At 35.2% G+C, this 23,587-nt stretch overlaps 1 protein-coding gene across 6 annotated transcripts in view; it reads left to right on the top strand.

Annotated features, from left to right (window-relative positions):
* Positions 1-14,731, top strand: part of LOC139813676 (uncharacterized) — a 47,305-nt gene extending 32,574 nt beyond the window's left edge. For all 6 annotated transcript variants that reach the window (XM_071779312.1, XM_071779308.1, XM_071779310.1 and 3 more), the window contains 3 exons: positions 8,590-8,760; positions 10,814-11,295; positions 11,607-14,731. In XM_071779312.1, the coding sequence (XP_071635413.1) occupies positions 8,590-8,760; positions 10,814-11,295; positions 11,607-11,753 (800 nt within the window). In that variant the 3' untranslated portion in view covers positions 11,754-14,731. The remainder of the gene's footprint in view (positions 1-8,589; positions 8,761-10,813; positions 11,296-11,606) is intronic.
* Positions 14,732-23,587: the final 8,856 nt, after the last annotated feature.

Genomic DNA, 23,587 nt, shown 5'->3' with positions numbered 1-23,587 from the left:
AGGGAGATCGGGTACATTTTAATTCTAGCATTGCTAGTCGAGTAATAATTCCGAGCCCAGAATGATGTAAGTCATTCAGCCAATTGTGGAATAAGCCAGGATGATGTCATGGCAAAGATAAATTATGCAATTTGTAATTCTGTCGTCTCTGACAGCCACACAAACGTGGTTGTCATAAAAGTCAGTAATTACGATCGTTTAGGAAATGCGATTTGTAATGCCGTGATATATAAGGGATTTTAGAACTGTCACTGTTTGCGTTTGATCGTGGATTCTGCAAGCTTATATATTTACATTTAAATTTATTTGAATCTATTTTACCTAATTTACATTTTTTTAACTTTTTGCACTTCTTCATCTGTGTATTTTCATGTTTTCTAAAGCTCATATTAGACTACGGATTGGGATTGAGATTTGGTTGAAATTTGACCAATCAAAGCAAAGTTCACTAAACTTGAGATCAGTTTTCTCTATTCTGATTGATTAAATTTCAATCCAATTTCAATCCCCAATCCGTAGTCTGATACGGGCTTTAGTTCATCTTTGAACATATTACTAGAATATCATGAATGTTATTTCTGCTCTTGAACTTGTTCGCAATTGATCTAAAAATAATCATACTGTGCATGCTTACCTTAAAAAGTAATAACTAAAATAACAATAAAGCTATTAATTAATACAAATTGTTAAAAATTTATGACATTTTAATATTTGAAGTAATTCTATTTTGTTGTAATAATTATTTTTTTATATATATCTTTAAAGTCGAATTATTAATGTTTTCCAAATAAAAAAAAGAAAAGAAGAGTTTTTTAATAAACTAAACGAAATAAAATGAGTATAGTGTAAATTTATTTTACACTATACTTGTAAACTATGAAACAAATTGCCAAATATATTTAGATAATAACATTTCCAATGATCATGTTCATATTGTGAACAATAATAACGTTTATATTGCCTATATTGTTTACATTGCTAGAATAAAACTTTGTTTCTAATATTTTTCTAAAAGAAACTTATAATCTCGATCTTTCATAGGCAAGTGAGTGAGAAGATCACGACCTTGATCTTGAATTTGCTTTTCTCTGACTAAAAGAGTCTTCTCCCAGAGAATTTTCCTCGATCGAAGTTATTTTTACATTATCTATGTCGAAGTTAAAAAATCGAAACACTAATTGTATAAATTAAAAATGTCATTTGCGTAAATATATCACAATAAGTTATACATTGCCGGCCAAAAGTTTGAGACCACATATACAATTTAAAAATATTCCAGTGAAACACTAAAATCCCGATTGATGCTTACTCAATATCTTTTTTTAGTTTGACAGTAAACAGACATTATATTTAGTATAGTTAACATGGCATTGTTTAATTTCAAGAAAATGGACTACGACCTTTTTTCAAAATGGAGTTGTAATACTCTTTTTAACTTGTAAAAAATATTTTTTGTAGAACCTTCAAACATTTTATTATAATTTTTTTTAATTTTACTTTATTGTAAAAAAATGATTAAAATAATAAAAATATGTTAAATTATATAATAAAGTTTAATTTTATTTCATAGTAGACATTTTCAATGATTGGTCTTAAACGTTTGGCCAGCAATGTTTGTGCATTACAAATCGCGCAATGCAAGCATGCAATGCAAGCTTTAAGGAGTTAAATCTGAAGGAACTATGAGGATTTGTGTTAGGGCCTTGGCACATAGAAAAACTTAAGCAGTAAAACTTAAGCAGTCAGAAATCAACGATATGGATTTGCTACCGCTTAGGGCCGTGCCTTAAGTTCTTGACTGTGATTGGCTGATTTGCTTACTGCTTGAGTTTTACTGCTTAAGTTTTTCTATGTGCCACGGCCTTTACTCGAATAGAAAGAGACTAGGATTAGAAAAGAAAGACATAGGTATATGTATTTGTCAATTAAGATACTTATAGTTATACAGTTGGCGCGTGATTATCGCCAGGAAAACTACTCACTGAGAGAGAACTCTCTGCACTTTTAGCCAGACAGAAGCATATTCGAGATCAAGGTCGTCGTGATCGCCTCACTCAACCGCCTACGAAAATGCGTCAAGATTATACAACAATATATAAAAGTGTGTGTATTTATGTGTGTGTCTGTGCGTGTGCGTGTGCGTGTGCGTGTGCGTGTGTGTGTCGTGTCGTGTCGTGTCGTGTCGTGTCGTGTCGTGTCGTGTAGGTATGTCTATATAAACGCGCGCGCGTGCGAGAAAGAGAAAGAAAAAAAGAGAGAAGAACAGAAGCAGAGTGGAGTTGAGCCAAGTCAAAGTGCAGGAATCCAAGAATCCATTTTAGAATCGAGAAGTCTAAAGCCCCTTGCACAATGCCAGGCAACAGGCAATAGGAACAGGAAATAACCAAAAAATCGTTAATTACAACCTAAAAAATTCAAATGCTATGATTGGTTGGCAATAGGCAATATAGGCACAGAATTTCCAACGTGACGGAAACTCTGTGTCTATTGCCTGTGTCACTGTTTATTCTGCATTTATACATGATTTCTGATTTCTATTCCCTGTTCCTATTGCCTGTTGCCTGGCATTGTGCAAGGGGCTTAATGCCCGTTTCACCAACGTCGTTTAACTTGAATCTTAGTTCAATTCACTCTTTGTCTGTTTCTAAGGGCCCGGACACACACTTCTGCACATCGCACAATGCGTAAGCATAAGAAAATTGATTGGTCCATACACATGTGCGTAAGGAAATAGACCAATCAATTTTCTTATGCTTACGCATTATGCGTTGTGCAGAAGTGTGTGCTCCCCGCTTAAGGGCCAAAGCACATAACATGGCGTAGCGATGTACCACGGTCGTAGTCCTCGACCTGACAGATCAGGATACGCCAAAGCTTGTGCGTTACTTACGTCCTCGATTACGACTGTGCTTTAGCCCTAAGAGAGACTGTTAGAAAAAGACAAAGAGTGAATTGAACTAAAGTTCAAATTAAACGACGTTGGTGAAAAAGGGCATTAGTATCTAAGAATATGACTTGAATCGGGATTAAATAGTGTAAGTAGTGACCGTGTACTTCAATCAAGGGATGAGAATCGTTGAATAATATCATTTGATAAAGTGATAAGTCAACTCTAATTGTAAGTAAATTAAATGATTTGTTTCATATTTAAATATTTAACAGGTGGACAAAACTTATTTAAATGGTAAATATTTCTCTTTACACAGCCAGCTCCGATGACCTTGACCTTGACATATGTTGTCAGGGACATAACCTTGAGTAACTTTTCGTTATAACTTAATCGTCGGCCATTGCTTATTTAAAGTGAACAAAAAGTTTGAGAAATTTACAAGTTTGGAAGTAATTTGCTGATATGTGTGCATAGACAGTACATATATAGATGAGGGAAGGGCTACCCCCCTTCCCCATAGTCAGGGGTGGGTGGGAGTGAAGCTCGGTTCGCGTAGGAAGTTGAAAACTATACAATAATAGACTTTGTTTTGCCCTATATGCAGGCCGGGATGGAGTGAGATGACTTACGCTTCGATCTACCCCTACCTCTGCTTACAGGGCGAAACAAGGTCTATCATTGTACGGTTCGGGTTTTTAATTTTCCACGAGGTCCACCCCCACTCACCCAGGCGATAGCTCCTCCCCCACTTACATGTGTACTGTCTTCGCACACATCAGCACACATATTAACAAATTACTTCCTTTAGAATTGACACAAATTCGTATATTTTTTAAACTTTTTTTGTTCATAACTTTTAAATAAACAATGAGCGACGATTAAGTTATAAGGAGGAGTTACTCAGAGTCATGTCCTTGACAACATATGTCAAGGTCAAGGTCATTCATTGGGGCTGGCTGTGTAAAGGGAAATATTTAGAAATAGTCTATTTTTTTAGAAATGGTTCAGGTCATTATGATAATGGAAACAGAGTGATTTTGAAAAATGGGAGTGCTAACTATTATTTATGATTTTTTACACGTCGAGTTTTAATAGTTTTGAGCATATTTCTAACGGTCTTTTGAATAGTTACAGAGGTTCTAATACTTGATTGAAAGAGTTCCGCGGTTTTTAGTTAAAAAAAAACGTACTTTTAATATCAAATATATTTTAAAAATAATAAGTTCTGGTAAAAAATTAAAGTTCTGAATCACAAAAGTGGAAACCGCACAGCCCTAGCTACTATAATTTTCGACATATTGATTTTTTTAAATTAATACACGTTTACGAAGCATTTTAAAAATTACGAGTTCAGGGGCTGGATTCTTGAATTCACTCGCAAGAGAAACATGCGCAAATTCTGTTCTTACAGAAAAGTTGCAAATCGATTGGCTATATCGCATGACTTTTAATAAATCAATTTGTAACGTTTCTGTAAGAACAGAATTTGCGCATACGTTTCTGTTATTTTTAAAATATCTTTGATATTGAAAGTATGTTTTTTTTTTTAATTAAAAACCGCGAAACTCTTCCAAAAAAGTATCAAAAACTATGTAAAAAAATCTTAGAACTATGCTCAAGAACTATTGGAACTTGATGTGTAAAAAATCGTAGAGTTGACACTTAGTAGAAGAATAATCATTTTTCAAAAAGTAAATTAAATACGATCGTATGATATACAATCAAATTCAAGGGAAACACCGTTAAACGGTCAGGATTGGATCTTGGTTGCCTAATAATATTATTTACTCAAATAATATTAGGCAACTAAGATCCAGTCCTGACTGTTTAACGGCGTTTCCCTTGAATTTGATTGTAGATTATTTTTATTCTGATTCATCATCATTCAGATTTCTCAATTTTTATTCTGATAACATATTCATTTATTATAATGAGAGTATAGGGGAGACCGGGGCTAAAACGTCAACGGGGTTGAACCGTTAAATCAAATATCTCGAAATCTGTATATTGTGCGAACTCGTTATTAACATTGTAAACGCTGCTTATGGTACCCATGTGACCAACGGAGTTTCGGCAGGTTACCTGCCGTGTTATGATTTTTACGAGGGCAAACGTGTTTTCGGAAGGTGAAAGTTACATTTTCTGCGCGTGGAAATTTTGTAATATCTGCAATAATATTTGCTCTCCAAATCTCGAGATACGTGATTATAAAGAGTAATGCATGCTGAACACGAATCCAGTGTAGTTTTTTCATTATCGTTGATGTCTAATATTTCGTGGGCGATCAAACCTGAAACTTGTGTTTGGGGTTAATCCGTCAGTAAGCAGTCTGGGTGCATTTCCAAGGTATTTCCGGGCATTTCCAGGCTCACTGCATATGGAATATGGATGAGACGGGAATTACAACCGTTCAGACACCGAATAGAGTCATCGGACGTCGAGGAGTGAAACAAGTCGGGCGAGTGACTTCTGCGGAAAGCGGAACCCTCGTAACTATTTTTTAATAATGTTTCGCATAAAAATTTTAAATAAATTTTTATATATATATTTTTTAAAACAATTATTAAAATGTATCCTATCATTTTTCAGGATTAGATGTACGTATATGTATTGAAAATGCAGTGTGACGGTTAAACCCCGGCATTTTTGAGATTTCAATTTTTCCACCGTTGTCGTTTTTGCTCTATACCGGTTAAACAAAGCGACGTAGATAAAAATTTCCTATATAAATTTTGTAGCTAAAGGTTCACTCTTTACAGTGGTATACCACATTTAACTAAAATTATTTATTTTGTTGTTAAAAATCGGCACCGAAAAAAAATTGACGGTTTAGCCCCGGTCTTCCCTATGCATATAATGAGACTGCAATTTTGTCGTTGCGCTGCGCTACACTATTTACAGATAAAATTATGAAAGATACGCATGTGGTATGTTTTGTTTTTCATTCGCTTTTTTATTTCACGTAGTCGTTTAATCATGTGATAATAGAGTGAAGTAAAAGATTAACACATTTTCGCAAATATTAAAAATATAGAGATTTAGAGTACGGCGTTAAAAATAGTAAGATTTGATTGCAGTTTTCTAATGTTTATTCCTATCTCGATTCCTATTATACATATATCTCTTACTGTTTAATTAATTTTAGTACTCCAAATTTTCTAGAAAGCTTGATGATCAAACTCTAATTAATTTAATTAGCGATTAATTTATCAAATAATATCAGTAGTCTTTTATTAATATTGAACTAATATTAATATAGAACTATTAATTTTTTGTTGTTTGACACATGAAAAGAAAAATTAGATTATAGAGATAATGAATTATAAAACTAGAAATTATACTAGTATAAACTGCAATTTTGTCGGTTGAATTGATTGTCGATTAAAGTTAATCGGAATTTAGTCAAAGTCACTCTAAAAATACAATTTTTAGAAAATCATGTGGTATAGGTATACAATTCAAGATAAAAAGATAGCAAATTGATAACTTTGTAGTTTATAATTATAAATATCCCTAGTGGAAAAATTTCGCTGAAAAATTTGTTGAAATTTTACTAAAAATTTTGTGAAATTGTTCCACGTTTTGGAACACTTCTTAGTGAAATTTCAGCCTAATTTCAACGAAATTTCAGTATAATTTCAGCAAAATTTCAACATAATTTTAACATAATTTCAGGATTTTAACAAAATTGTATGTTTTTTTAAGAATATTTTTATCAAAATTTATTTAAATTTGAAGAAAATATTTATAAAAACATACAAATGTTTCTAAATTTAATTAAGTTTTGTTGAAACTATACAAGAACTTCAGATGTTATTAATTATTCAATAATAATTGAACAATAAATTAAATAATTAATTCAATACAATTAATATCTTAATTTATTGAAATCAATTTTATTGTATCTATATATATAAATATATAAGTACCGTCTTCTGTCTGTTTGTCTGTCTGTATGACCGCGAACTACTCATTTGTTAGTGGACCAAATTTTTACCAAAAGTATATGAAACAGGGGTAGAATTTTTCGGGGAGTGCTATAAAGCGTATAATTTTTTGTTACCGATCTTTTTGGAAGCCGGTACCGAAATTTTTCCAATTTTTCAGGAATAATTGACCGAATCTTAAAGAATTATATGTGAATTAGGAGTAGAAAGAACTAAAGGATATAATAAAATTTAATTTTTCATTAATAGATAATTTTTTATTAATGGATCGATTTTTTTGAAACCGGTGCCAAAATTTTTTATGAAACTGGTACCAAAAGATTACTAATTTTATGGGGATGGCTACTATGTTAAAAATTGGGGGTTTTATAGGGTTCTGTTGGTGCTTCTAATTAATGGGTGAGTTTGGGGAGAGGGAAATAGATTTTTTGCCCGCGCTTCTTAAAAAATTATATATGAAATAGGGGTAGAAATAACTAAAGAATATAATAGAATTTAATTTTTGGAGGATAAGTTTAATTTTTTATTAATAGATAATTTTTTATTAATGGATCGATTTTCTTGAAACCAGTGCCAAAATTCTTCTAATTTGTTGTTGATGGAGTAAAATGTAAGTTTTTAATCAATCCCCTTAGGGTTACAATTCTCATTCATCACTACCTTTCTCCTCTCACTTAACTCTTTGGACCAACGGCTTAACGTCTCTTTCCGAAAGACGGAGCCCAGTTTTCTCCGTACGAGAGTCCTTTTTTCGCACGGAGGGCGCAGCTTTCGGAAATAAATTCCATGTTTACGTGCTCAAGTGGACTCGAACCTGCACGGAAAGAATTTTGGGGCGGTTGCTGGCGCGGCCGCGAGTGGGTTTCGCGTTCACGATTCGAAACACATGCTCTCTTTTTTTGGGACAGCTGCTCTCCCGAACTGCGACGACTGCGATCCGAAAGCGTTGGTAATGCAGATACTTTCTGCAATCGTTCCTGCATTTTTTCAATCGTTCTAAGATATATCTTTTTTCAGAAACAATTCTCTTACAATTTTATGCATTGTAATAGTATTCTTTTAAAAGAACAAATTTTTTATTTGGCGTCTTATAAATGCAATATCAGTTTATTATATCCTATTGCGACCCATGAGATCACAATCGTCTATTTGCCATCGTATATTTGTGACAGTTATTTGTATAAAACAATAATTTAATTTCTTCTGTAGGATATATATATAGGGTAAAGGGTAACTCCGGTATATACGCCGCAGCTAAGGGAAACTTAATTTATCGAGTACTATATCATGAAATTCTTAATGAAAGAGCTTCATTATAGTGTTTTGAAAACGTCTCAACAAGAGCTACAAGAGTATGCAATAAAAAATGGGGAGTTACATTTAAGAAAACATTTGATCACATTGACCTGGCCTTGAAAAGATCACTGAAGGTCAAGTCCATATTTTCATCATGTGGCCTTTATCAAACCATGCAACTTTTGTCTGAAACATTTTTCCGTATCTTCCATATTTTTCGAGATATTTGCCTAGGACATTTAAAATGGATATTTAAAAACACCCCGGTGTGTGTGTGCGTGTGCGTGTGCGTGTGTGTGTGTGTGTGTGTGTGTGTGTGTGCGTGTGTGTGCGTGTGTATACATACAATATATGCGTATATCGCTATAGAATTGCTAATCTCGGTATTAAATATTTCGGTATTAAATTTCTAATTTTAAAATTTATTTATCTAGTTTTTTTCTATATATGTCACAGACATTGAACACGATAACAAAATGTTGGGCAACTTTGTCGGTTACTTGTTCGGAAGTAACTATTCTGGCACGCAAGATTCGCTTGAAGAAGATCCTCGAACTCGGGGGATCATGCGGAGATTCAGGCAAGTGGAAGTCGAGGACGATGAATGGATCCTCATTGACCGAACTGGTACATAATTTATTGTTGTTTTTAGTAATTTATTTTTAACTATGTATGAGAAAGAGAAACATAGGTGGGGCAAGAAAAGAGACTCTATAATACGACTAAACTTTAAATATAATTTAATAAATTAAATATTATATATTATAATTTAATATAAATTAAATTTATTAATTAAATTTTAATTGCATAAGAATTTAAGTAGATAATCATGATTGTATCTTTAACATGGAAACACATGCATCATTAAACCGCCTCTATTGTTAATTTAGAAAATCCCTCTAGAGATTTTGTTCATTTTAATATACAGGGTGAGACACTTAATGTGACGATATTCAGAATAATTTCTGTAATTTTTAGTGCAAACGGAATTTATTAAATGACGATTACACAAGAGATTTTTATGTTAGTAATATATCAAGTATAAACATACATCAGTGGCAGCCAGCTAATTAAGGACATATCTGTTGCATACAAATTATTCAATTTTATTGCAAATAGATAAACATTTCTTGAATAACAACTTCTTGTATAGAAAGAGCACACAATGAATATTGAATTTAGTCAGTTAAGTCCAACGACTTTAATTTTATTATAAATTAATACATATCTAATTATTTGTGAAATGTAATCCGAACACAAAAATAACTATACATTTTACACATAATAACTGAAGTTTTAAAGGAGATAGAAATCATTAATATTTAGTAGCACGACCTTTTGCGGCTATGACTGCATCGAGGCGACCTGGCATGCAATCAATTAATGCAGCGCATCTCGTAGGCCAGTCATATTAGACATCAAACCTTCCAATTAATCTTCCCAGGTTGCAACCACCATGAATCGCTTTGATTTGAAGTGTTATAAGTGGGATTTATTTTGCTTCGCAAAATTAACGCGCAATAAAAAGTTATTGACAATATTATCAACAAAAAACACGATTTTTTTATTTTTTCTTAAATATCTCAAAAACTAAGCAAAATAGGGTAACTAACTATACGTACCTTTTTTGTAGAGCGTAAAATTATCTACAATAATGATCTAAACAACATTTATCGTCAAGTCAGGCGTTTAGCTTGCACGCGCTGTCAAAGTCCGAGACTCGGATCCCGAAAACCCTCGATTTTATCGTTTTTTTTTTTATTGCGCCGGTGATTTTTTTCCGTCATTTAAAATGGAATCAAAAATTCCCCAAAAATCACACATCATCTGAGAACTACAAAGAATACTTTTCATGATGCAACCGATTTTTTAGACCCTTTTTCTTTAGTTTGTAGCTATGTAAGCAAAAAATTTTGATATTTCAGAATAGTCTTAGTTTTTCCGCTGTTTTCAGGCCTTAGAATTTATTTGAGACGAATTTTATTGTATGCATCTTGTTGTGGACAAAATTTGAAATAAAAAAAAGCCCTTTTTTCGTACGACGAACGCTGATTTTTTTATTGACGCGCAAAGTTATCCAATAATGCGCACAGGTCAAATAACGTTTGTTTTACACTAAAATAATTATTTTTTATTAAAATTTACGTGATTTTTCGCATTATTATTGAACCATATAATATAAATGACTATAGAGTAATAATATTGGCAAACTGGTGTGTCCTTAAATATAGCTGGCCGCCATTTTACACACACACACACACACACACACACGCACACGCACACGCACACGCGCGCGCACGCACATACACACACACACACTATTATTATATAATACTTATAGCTAGATGATAAACATTTACTAATTTTTATACGCGATGATAATTGTAAGTTCTAGATTGTATTAATTGAGTGATTTCTTTTAGAAATTATTATTCTTTTAGCTACGGCAGTACACATATTACACGTCTCAATCTTTAAAATGTTTTTTTTTTATACATAACTTTAATATATTAATTGTCTTCTTTTTCTTCCTTTTACTTATTTTTTCAAGTATTATTCTTGAATTTCTATTGCCTTTCTTTAGCACCTTTTTTTTTATATTTTGTATCATTTCAGATACACAGATTATATTTTGATTATTTCAGATTATGTCGTCGCGCTCACTTTCCTTTCGTTTCAGTTGAGGGTACGCTGGAGGAGCCGTGGTATGAAATGCCACCCGCAGTGTTCACGCAGGAAGGACCCGTAAAAGTGGCAACCTCACCCATGGAAAATTTGCTAATAGAACATCCTAGCATGTCCGTCTATTCCGTCGTATCAGGGACGATGACATCTCCCCCTGTCACACCAGATACTCCGCCCCCCTCACCGGATGGATGGACAAAAAGCCAAAAGGATGTTACTGTTTTATGTAACGCTGACGTTCTCGAAGAAATCCCTGCGGCATCGCCAGCTGATCTCTCGTCTTCCACGTCCACGTTGTGCACCATGTCCACATCTTTAGATAGCAGTTCAGATCGAAGTAACATTGATGAGCTCTCACGCAGAGTTGTTGCAGAATTGCAAGCCATCCACAGTGACAAACTACCTGCATCTGATAGCAATAATAACCGAGTTAGAATTGGAAATCAACTTCGTTCTGCTCAGGAACGAGCTCAAGAGGTACGAATTTCCCAAATTCTGAAGTGTTAGACAAGAGAACAAATATTGATAATATCTCAAATATACCGAAAAAACAAACTATTACAAAAGTTTATTATTATTATAAATCCATCATGTTTTTATATTCTCAGTAACTATATGACTAATTTCTTCCCAAGTTAGAAAAGTCTCTAAATTTTTTAGATTTAAACCATTGTCATTAAATATTCAAGCGTTCAAGTCATAGAATCTTTTGATTCTTTATTTCTTTTTGTTTGTAAATTCTCACATTTCTTGAATACTTTTGAATATTTGCCCTTCTGTCTTTGCAGGTGTTAAAGAAGCGCACGACTCAGAACCTGAAGAAAGCCCGTCTGGAAAGAAACAATAAAGCGCGCCAAATAAAAGGCAAGCGACTTCGTCGCCAAGACCGTTTACGTGTTCGTCACAGTGGCGCCAATAACAATCGAAAATGCTAGTCATCTGATCTCAGGCCAAAATGTACTTAAGCTTCTTCCTAAAATGACCAACGCTACGATATATAAATAGTTACTCGGTAAAATTTCGTTGCAATGATAAAAAATAGGGCGATATATTTATAAGAATTGTGCAAGTTCAGTGAGCACGTGTGTGTAGCGTGTTATGCCCGTGTCATACTAGCGATTGGCGATTGCGTCTACGTTTGCGTTTACGTCTCTTGCCCAATCAGAAAGTAGCTGCTGGCAATTGCAATTCGCGATTTCCGTTCTGATTGGTCAAAAGACGTAGACGCAAACGTAAACGTAATCGCCAATCGCTAGTATAATACGGGTATTAGCAGTGCTAGCAGTGTACTAGCAGTTTGCCAATAGTTTTGAGCGACAGATCGGTATCAAACTTATGTTCTGTCAACAGATTGCCAGTAGAAACCAAGCGAAATTTGTGATTCCGTAATTATTTAAATATAATGTATCTATTATTTAAATGATAATAAAATGGGGTACATTCTATTCGGTTTCGGCAGTCGATTTGTCATCATTCTATTAGTACATTCTATTAGTACATTCTGTTCTATTTCTACTGGCATTCTGTCGACGAAATTTGTAGTAGATACTTTGTAAAATCTGTTTTCGACACAGATATGATTACCTGAGAAATTTATTCATTACAAAAAAGAGCTGAATGGTCCTAGAGACTTTCAGGCAAGAGTTTGATTGCTGTATTTTATATCGAATATAGTAACAATATTTAAACAATTATCAGCAAGCATAACTCACTAATGATTGGATATATATTGTAAAAAATGATTGATTACACTATTTAACAAAGAATGAATTTTCGAAGGTAATCGTTTTCCGTAGTTTTTGTAGGCGCTAAAATATGAGCAAATTTCTCATAATTGTAACATGATATAGCAACTTGGTAAATGGATTATATTCGGCGCCCTAAAACCACGAAGAGAAACGATTATTTTTGTTCTCGTGCATTTTTCTTAATAGTGTTATTGTATGCGCAGTTGTAATAATTTAAACATCAAATAATTTTCAATGAGAACGCTTTCTGTAAATTATGAAAAGAAAATATTAAAATGATGAATTCAATTTAATTCTTTGAACTAAACCAGATATTAAAGAGTTCAAAAATCAGATTTTTGCTCGAAAGTCTCTAATTCCATTTTAACTTTTGAAAAAAAAAAAAAGATCAATTTTATCATTAATTTATAATCGGGATATTCATCATTAAATATCTCAATATCCAGATAAAAAAAACAACGTTTTTCAAAACTGACTTTCTAAAGTGAAATATGTTTGTTTTAATTGTTAATATCAATTTTATATATCGCATTATAAACACGGTGTCCCAAAAGTCCCGGAATGGTCAAATATCTCGAAAAATATGGAAGATACAGAAAAACGTTTTAGATAAAAGTTGTAGGGTTTTAAAAGATCTATTTACTGACCTTATCAGTTTGACCACAAGTAGCGTCGTTAAGATCAAGTCAGGGTCACTTTGAATTTTTTAAATTGGACCTCCTATTTTTTATTACATGTTCTTGTAACCCTTGTCGAAACGTTTTTAAAATACTATAATGGAGTTCTCTTTCGTAAAGAATTTCCTGAAATACTTAAATTTTGTCAGATTATTTTTAATATAAAATATGAAATATCTCGAAAAACATAAAATACTCACTTTTCGATGAGTTTACTTTGATATTTTTATACGTAAGATAATAAAAGGAATCGAATAATTATATTAACGTTTATATTTGCAATTTTGTAAAATTAAATGCGTTCACAAAATGCAATCAAATTTTTAAAATAATTTTTTCTGCTTTTTTTACAATAATCAATTTCTTTCATTATTCTACGTATAAAAGTATCAAGATAAAGTCATCGAAAAATGAGTACTATACGGGATATTTCGTATTTTATATTAAAAATATTGTGACAAAATTTAAAATATTTTAGTAGAAATTCTTAACGAAAAATAGCTTTATTATAGTCCTTTAAAAACGTCTCGACAAGGAATCGACAATAATACGCAATAAAAAATAGGAGATCCAATTTAAAAAATTTAAAGTGACCCTGATTTGACCTTAATGACGCCACCTAGAGTTAAACTGATAAGGTCAGTAAATAGATCTTTGTAAACCCTACAACTTTTGTCTAAAACGTTTTTCCATATTTTTCAAGATATTTGATCGTTCCGAGACTTTTGAGACACCCAGTATATAATATATACATAAAATTCAGAATGTCTTATTTAAAGAAAAAACAGATAAATATCTTAAAAGTTAATAAATTTTACATGAAAGTAGTTTATATGAAAATTGTTTAGTTTCGCGAAAGACATTTTATGAGCATTATGTTTATTGTAATAGTATTGACAATTTATGAGCATTATTTTTGTTGTAATAGTATTGACAATTTATAAGATGTTTTATATTTTGTCCTGACATATTTTATATATCATATAAACTTTTAATTTAAAAAAACTTTTAATTAAAAAAAAAACAACAATAACTTTAAAATCTCGTAACTTTCTATCTACACAAACACATATTCGTAAGATATGTTTCTCTCGAAGTTAAATATTCTTATATAAGCTATTCTAATACAAATAATTTTTTAAATAGATATTTCTAGATAGATGTTTCTATTAACACACAACTGACACAACGCACATACGCGCAAATATGCACGCATCACACGCACGCACGTACGCATGCACACGTTTCACATACGAATTGTATATGTGTTCGACGTGTGTGTGTGTGTGTGTGTGTGTGTGTGTGTGTGTGTGTGTGTGTGTGCGCGCGCGCGTGCGTGCGTGCGTGCGTGCGTGCGTGCGTGCGTGCGTGCGCATTACATTTATATGTATATATCAATTATTTATATAAATACAAACGAGATGTATGTGTAAGAGAAAAATGAATTGCTTATAAGGTGTGACAACTCGCAATAAATTCCTAATCAGAGCAATGGTTTCAATTTGTTCGCAACACATTACTCCGTTTAGTATGATGCCATAAGTTACTCGCGTGCATGAATTTTGATTCAGAGTTTATAAAATAGGGGTGAACCTTGGTTCGCGTGAAAAGTTAAAAACCCGTTTTTTCTTCTTTCGTCGCTTCGTATAAAAAGTTGCTTTGTGTAAAAATATTTAATATCTGTAACAGAAATAATTTGTTATAGCAGAGACTAGTTAGGATATTGAAAAATGGCACCTCGTGACACCTCGTTTCGCATGGAAAGTGATGTATGCGTAAAGGCAGTATAGGTTCCGCCCCCCTGCGGGAGGCTCCACTACTGTTAAACTAGACCGTGGTAAATTGCAAACCCCATATATAATATACCACACAACAATATTGCTATATAAAAACTATGCATTGTAGCGCATTGTGGTTTGCGGCATTCTTTTTCTCAGCGAAAGATCTATCAAATACACCTATCAAATTGAGGGGCCCCGGAAATAACATTATCTCCAGACAATTTCTTTCTGCAACAAAATTTTCGTCGAAACTTAGTTATCGAGTTATAAAAAAAAATAGTTATCCTATTATTACGGGCCGGGTACAGGAGGTATACAGGAATTGCGGACGCAGTTTACCGTCCGCTGGATGTAATCCGCTGGCGTGCATTTGCTCACTTACAGAGATAATGGTATGGTATATTGAGAATTTGTTGTCGCGTCGATGCAAAGATGATCAGCTCGCGGAGGCGAGCAATGAGGCGCCTGTTGCAATCAGCTGTCGCGCCGCCCCTGCCTACCTCCTGTACCCGGCCCGTAATAAGTTAACTATTTCTTTTTATAACTCGATAACTAATAAGCTTCGGCGAAAATTTTGTTACAGGAAAAATCGTCTCAAAATTGAGTCAAGAATCTGACATTTGCGGGATAATAGGGTTGTTTTGAATCACCCTGTTTATACACAATGTGATATGTGTATGAGTGTGGTGTATACAAGTCGAGTGACATGTTTAATCCTTTATATCACACGTGCGTGGAAAGTGGCCCATTACGCGTGCGCCATCTGGCGCGCGTAATGGGCCACTTTCCACGCACTTTGTAATATAAAATAGGGTGTGTAACACGTGCAGGTTGAGAATTGGACACGAGTGCGATCACCCGCACTCGTGTCCAATTCTCAACTTCCCGCACTTGTTACACAAATAACTATTCTAAAAGAGGTCAAGTATTCTAATGAAAATGTTTTGCGTCAGAAAGTTTTAATAATTTTTATAAAGTTTCTCACATATATTTTATTTATATTTTGATTTTACTATGATTTTGACATAATTCGTTTAATTTAATATTCTCGTTAAGAAATTATAAACATATTAATTTTAGTATATTTTCAATATGGTAATAAAATATAGTTTATTTGATAAAATACGTAAACTAATACTAATACAATTTTAACTAATTATATATAGTAATATTGAAAGTGATAAATTAATTTCATGAGATAAATCCTCATCAATCTCTTTCAGCAAAAGGTATTAGTGTAATTGTATTTATTCAAGTAAAAAAGCAAATATCATATAAAATAATACTTTTTGAAACTTGATCTTCTAATATTTGATCGAAGCAATACTTGAGTAATGTAATTCCATCTTGAAAGGATTAACATAGTCTTCGAGCAAACAAGTTAGAAGGACAAAATATATTATAAGGATGTATATCGATATATCAATATCTCTTGTTAAGATATATTTTTTAATTTTATTTAATTGTACAAGGGTTGGTACGAAAGTAATGCCTCCTAATTTTTTTCTTTTAAATTTGGCGCCATAAAAAATTTTACGTCTCACTGACTTATTAAGCCCGTGGCACATTTTAAACTTTGTAAGAACGCTTATGCTGGGTTTACAATGCGAGTCGCAAAGTCGTGAGTCGCAAAAATTGACCAATCACAGTCGATAATCCTCCTCAAATTCGACTGTGATTGGTCAATTCTTGCGACTCACGACTTTGCGACTCGCATTGTAGACCCAGCATTACACAACGTTGGGTTTTGAACGCTTTCAAAACGCTTATCAAACGCTATGTATAACGTTTCGTGATAGTTCTGCAATGTTGAGTGAGGAGACGCTTTTCAGAGCACGTTTAATAAACGCTGATTCACTTTCGTGCAGAGAGTTTGTTGTCAGACTTTTCAAATGTTTAGCAAATGCTTTTTCTAACGCCGTAAGACAATAAGTGTTTTTCCTCCGTTCAGAAAACACTTTTTCAATGCGGCGAATTATAGGGCATTTACGCAAACGGCTTGGAAACGCCTAAGAAACGCTTTTCCCGACGCTGTAACACAAGCGTTCCCTCCATTCAGCAAACGCTCTGCCAACAAAGCCGCTAGGCGGCGCATCTTTCTCGCATTTAAAATACACCCAGCCGCGTATATAAGCAGACCCCCTGTGAGTGTAAGGCAAAAAGTAGATTCGGTTTCGAAACCTCCATTACCATTAATAAAAATTATTCTTCTAACGACAAGAGTAAACGCTCAATAGAGGCTGCATGCAGTTTCCAATAATAAAAGTAGGCTGCGGTCCACTTGATGCTACAAATGCTTTGAAACGTTCTTCTTTTCCTTCTTTTTTTATTGAAAGAAGAAGAGGAGTGCTTCGAAGCATTTGTAGCGTCAAGTGGACCGTAGCCGTAAACGCCTATTAAATGCTTAACAGAGGATCTATAAATGTTTTAAAGAGCTCTCAGCAAACGTCATATGTCATGTAAACGCTGTGCAAACTCTCAAAAATGCTATGTACAAACGCCTTTCAAACGCTGCAGTGTGCAAATTTTTGCTTTATGAAATCTTTACTGACCGTTTCCAAACTCTCAACGAACTCCCGCAAATGCTCACGTAAACGCCAAAGAAACGTTCACAAAACTTCTCATTTACGCCAGGCTTAGCAACATAAGATATTACTTAAGACGGTCTTGAAATATAAGATCGGACTATGAATACCGGCCTTATTTTTCAATAATTATAATTTTTTAGAAGTGTAATCAAAGCGTAATTTTTTGTTGATTAGTTGGATAAAGTGTCGAAATATATTTTATTATTTAGAAAACTACTCTATTCTAATAAAAATTTATTAACAAGTAAACGATACCGGAAATAAGTTGGCTCTCAAAGTTTATAATTTTTTAAATAAACAATAGCTCAAACGATTGCTCCTTAATTGCTTCTTCAGAATCAAAAATTAAAATTAATATTTTTTAAAATATTTACAAAAAACGTAAAATTTATAATTATCACTCAAAAACATATTTCTAATAACTTTGTGCAACTAAATCCAGCATAAAATGATTGCTCCTTGATTGCTCTTTATTACTTTAATAATAATTTATTGCATAATTACTAAAAAATTAACAAATTAATTATTTTACAAGTGACGACACAGCCACTTGGCTGTTTATTGGCTGCCTATTGTAATTATATATGGCTCGGCAGCCAACGGAAATATTCAAACATAATATAACTCTTCTATTGTTTATAACAATGTCTCAAAGAATTTAACCAAACCCTTTAACCAATATTAATTTTTAGTAGAATAATTGCGTATAATTAATTTTGTATAATACTTTAGCATTTTTATTGAAAAATTAACAAATTAAAGGCTAGAGCACAAACTTTTGCGTAACACATAATGTATTAGACAATATGTCTGCCAACTATTGGCTTAAAATTGATTTTAATTAATTTTCAATTATTATATAGTTTTCCAAACTCTAAAGTTTTTTCCAAATTTCTCCAAATGATTTTCAAACGATTGGAAAAGATAATTATAAATAATTTTTAATTAGTTTGTCAACTATACGTCGGTCTGTCTAACAATAAGTCTGTCGTTGGTCTCGTAAAGGCTTTGTTAGTCAGTCATTATGTCTCCTCTCGATTTGGAACCGTGTCGAACCGCCGTGGTGGACCTAGAAGAGGTTCGGGCTGGCAAGGAGGGGGAAGAAACTACCCCCCCCCCCCCGGTCTTAGTTGTGTCCGAAAGGTCGGAAGCTTCGGGCCTTGGTCGAGATCGCGTTCGTTTTATGGCCGGTATGCGGGAGTTCTTGGTTCAGCGTGGCTAACCTGTGCCTGATACCATAATTTTGTTCTTGATGCTCGTCCAACTTCGTACTCGTTTGATGGCTGGTCTGGGGCATGGTGCTCCCCGTCGTGATTAATCGTAAGATTTTGTTTATTTTTATTACTATGTTGTCATTATGCTATGTCTTGCTTCTGGTGAGTTCCTTAGTAATGCCTTTTGCTTATGCTTTCTCTCTCTGCATTTTTAGTTTTCGATAAAAGCCTTTAAACGATTGGCGTGGACGCGTAACGTCTTTCGTTTAATCTTAATTGTATAATTTACGTCGTTGTGTTTCTCGACAATTACGTACGGTCCAATCCATTGGGACTCGAGTTTTTTCGATCGTCCGCGTCGTACTGTCTCGTCATGTAATAGTACCTTGTCGCCTACCCTAAACGTTTCTTTGATAGTCTTTTTGTCGAACTGCTGTTTCGCTTTCACTTTTTCCTGCTTGGTATGTTCTCTTGCGACTTGATTTGTTGTGCGAATTTGTTCTCGAAGTTCCTGCGCGTAATTCTCGTATGAGTACGTTAGTTTTGGGGGCTTTGACAATGCTGTCGGTAGGTTACCTCGATGTCCATAGACTAATTCAAATGGCGTGAATCCTGCCGTCGTATGAGGCGTTGTGTTATAGGTAAACATCGCATAGGGTATCCATTCATCCCAATCGGTTTGATCTTTGTGTTATAACTTCAAGAAAGTATTTATTGAACACACACACAAAATACAATAGATAAAATGGAAATAATAATGAGAATCAAAAATAGCAAGTCTGTTCCGTTTTTGCTTTCGTTTTCAACCGGCCTCGTCGTGCTCCGCGCGACACCTCCCCGAACTGGTCCGTAGGACGAGTCCACAACACTCCTTCCCCTTACAAGTTGAGACGATTCACGGGCCTACGGATACGGCCCAAACGGCGAGGTTCTTGTGTCTGCTTTTCGTAATCATTTTCCAGTTGCTTTTCTGTTATTTCTGACAGATTTTCATCTTCAACTGCCGTGCCCAAGGCTTCTGCATGAGCTTGCCGTGGAGATCACACCTGGTGATCTTCTTCAAGTAGTTCTTCATTACTCGAATTCGCCAGCTCGGAGACTGGTGATGTGTTTCTGGCCCGAGTGTTTAAATGACTCGGCGATCGTACTGTAGACTCCAGTATCGACTCGACGGTGGTGGTTGCGACCGGTTTCCGGATGATCTGATATAAGTGACTGGTGTTTTGATTGTAAAGTTTCGTGAGCCATTGATTTCTTCAATCTTTCCAGACTCCCATTTAGGGCCTCTGCCAAAGTTTCGATATAATACGTCATCGGATACTGAGAGTTTCCTGTTCTGCAGCAAGGGCTTTTCTTCTCCTTTTTCTTCGCAGTTTTGGCTTGTTTCGGGGTGGAATTTGTCCAAAAGTGTACGCAGTCGTCTCCCCATTAGCAGCTCCGCCGGTGATTTCTCCGTTGTAGCACACGGTGTCCGATCTTAGTGCCAACAAGATGTTTGCCAATCCTACTTACCACTCTCGAGCAGGTATTTTCTTCAGCTGATGTTTCAGTGTTTGAACCATTCTTTCCGCTAGTCCATTTGATGCGGGATGGTACGGTGCTGTTTGGATGAATTTTATTCCGTGCCTCTGAAGATACTCTTTTACCTCGGCTGCCACAAAACCGGTACCGTTGTCCGATACGACTACGTCTGGAATACCGTGAGTTGCGAACGCTTCTCTGAAACCTTTTATCACGATGCCGGCTGACATTAAACCTCCAGTTTCTTTGACCTCCGGTCATTTCGTATGAGCGTCGACCATGACTAAAAAAGTATGTTCCATCGTGGGCTCCGCAAAGTCGACGTGAATGCGTGACCAGGATTTCCCAGGCGATGCCCAGCTCACCGGCTCCGCTTTTCGGGGTTCTTTCCTCGTCTGTACACACGCTACACAGTTACCGATCATTTCTTCGATGTATTTATCCAACGCCGGCCACCAGACATAGCTGCGAGCGATAGCCTTTGTTTGATTTATACCTTGGTGTATCTTATGAAGAAGCCCTAAAACGGCAGCTCGCAAAACTTTTAGAACGATCACGCGGCTACCCCACAGCAGACAGCCTCGCAACACCGATAGTGTTCCGTTACGATGCTTCCACGGTATGTAGTCCGGTTCATTTGGAAGTTACCTTTGATAGTTCCGTGCTCTTCGGACTCTTGCCAGCACCTGATCGTTTGACGTCGCCTGTTCGATGTTTTCAGCGGTTAATGGTGATCCTGTCGGCGCTTGTTTTAGGAGAAGCACGTCTGCCGGTTCCGTCAAACTTCTCTCCTCGCCTGGCAATGGCAATCTGCTGCACGCATCCGCGTTCGCATGTTTTTTCCCTGGCCTGTAGTTTAACACGAAGTTGTAGCTGCCTAAAATCAAATTCCATCTAAGCATCCGTGGCGATAATGTTTCTGGCATGGCTTTACCTTGTTTTAGCAACCCTAACAGCGGCTTGTGGTCTGTCAGGATGGTTACAGGACACCCCCAAATGAATCTGTGGAATTTTTTTAGTCCAAACATTATAGCCAGAGCCTCCTTGTCAATTTGCGCGTAGTTTTTCTCGCTGGCCTGCAGAGTTCTTGAGCCAAACGCAATCGGTGCCTCCGATCCATCTGGTAGCTTGTGAGATAGCACTGCTCCCACGCCGTAAGGTGACGCATCGCACGCTAACAATAGAGGCAATGAGAATAGAATATATTTATTTCTGCCTTTCGGCTTGAAATGGTTACACATAACATATATCATACATATGGGCATTATACATTTTCATTTATCTGTATACATACAAATCAAATCAAACAAACAGAGCAGAATATTATAGCTTTAACAGTTTTCTGTCTCTGTATTTCGTTTTTCTCTTTTCTCCTCCAACTTCACCATCCATCTCTCTCCCTCTCCGTTGCCATTCAAAATTTTTCTTACTCTCTCTTTCCTATTCCCCCTCCCATGTCATCGCTTCCCTCCCTCGCGCATCTCTCCAGTATATGTTCCCAAGTTTCTTCTTCTGCTTCGCATACTCTGCAACTTCTTTTCTCCTCTGATTCCCAGTACCTTCCACCACGCATCTCGTTTCCTAGTCTGAATCTTGCTATCCTTGTTATCAATTTTTCTTTTCCTCTTCTTTCCAGATACTCAGGTCTTCCGATTTCTGCTATCTCTTTGTACCATCTATTATATTTTGATTTTCTTATCTTTTCGTCTATCTCCTGTATTTGTATGTCTCTATCTCTACACTCTATCTCTTCTATGCTACTCCACCCTTCTTCTCTTTTCCTTTCTATCTCTTCCGCTGCATATCCTCTACACTCGTAAAACTTTCTACGTTCTATTTCCCATTTTGACTTCTCTTTCCTTACGTCCTTCTTTATTTCCTTCCAGCATGCTCTTGCTATTTTGTTTCCCCCTCCGTTTTCTAATTTTTCTTCGTATCTCATTGCTCTTTTAGTCGCTTTTGTTCTCATCTTAATTCTTTTAGTCTCTTCTCTTATCATATAACCCGGCGTGCACCAGTCTAATGTTAACGTCCATCTTATAAACCTCTCTTGTATCCTCTCTATATTCTTTCTTTCCTTCCATCCCCATACTTCTGCTCCATACATCGCCACACTTGCCACCAGCGAGTCAAAGAGTTTCATTCTTCTTTTCCAGTCTCCTCCAAAAATTCTTTTTCCTATACCCCATATTTGCCTCATTGCAACTGTGGCTTTTCTTACTCTCTCTTTTATGTGTGATTCTTGTCCTCTGTTTCTTTGAAATATGTATCCTAGGTAGCAAAATTCTTTTACCTCTTCTATTTGTTCTCCTTTTTACTTTCATTCAACTTCTTTGGCTCTACCTCCTCCTTTTCTAAATCTCATGACTTTTGTTTTCCCAACATTCACTGTTAGTTTCCTTTTGTCGAAGTATCTTTCTAACCTCCTTATCATTTGTTTCATTTCCTCTTCTCTCTCTGCAATTGCCATTATGTCATCCGCATATGCAAGCGTCATTATTTTTGTATCTCCTATAACTACCCCTCCCTCCTGCTCTTTTCTTATTACCTCCTCCAAGTCCGCCAGCAGCAATATAAATAGTAGCGCACTCAGAGGGCATCCCTGCCTTACTCCGTTTACTGTCCAAAAGCACGGTCCTTTTTCTCCATTACATCTAATCACGCTTTTTGTTTCTTTATACAGCTCTTTGATTCTAGCTCTCAGTCTTTTGCTTATTCCATTCTTCTCCATTACCTTCCATAATATTTTCCTATCAACTGAGTCAAATGCTGCCTTCAGATCTATAAATGTTGCCACTAACTTCCCTCTTTCTTTGCTAATCGCTCTTCCTATTACATAGTTTAATGTGTATATATTTTCTATCGTTCTTTTTCCTTTCCTGAATCCTGTTTGCGTCTCCGGTATTAGGTTCTTCTCTTCTATCTCCTTCTTTAGTCGTTTTGCTAAAATAGCTGCGTATAATTTGTAGCTCGTGTTCATCAGTGTTACACCTCTGTAGTCTCCTGCTTCTTTTCCTTCCCCTTTCTTTACTATGGGTACAATTATTTCTTCATTCCAGTCTTCTATCATTTCCCCTTTTCTCCATGCTATGTCACATATCTTCCATATTGCTTCCTTTAATCTGCTTCCTCCGTTTGTCCATACCTCGTTTGGTATTCCATCCGCTCCTGCTGCTTTTTTATTTTTCATCTCCTTTATTACTTCTTCCACCTCCTCTCTTCTTATTCCTTCCTGATCTT

Source organism: Temnothorax longispinosus, chromosome 5 (assembly GCF_030848805.1).
Source record: "Temnothorax longispinosus isolate EJ_2023e chromosome 5, Tlon_JGU_v1, whole genome shotgun sequence".
In the NCBI taxonomy this organism is placed as follows: Eukaryota; Metazoa; Arthropoda; class Insecta; order Hymenoptera; family Formicidae; genus Temnothorax; species Temnothorax longispinosus.
Note: the sequence above shows the minus strand (reverse complement) of the source record. Positions and strands in the feature narration are given on the sequence as shown.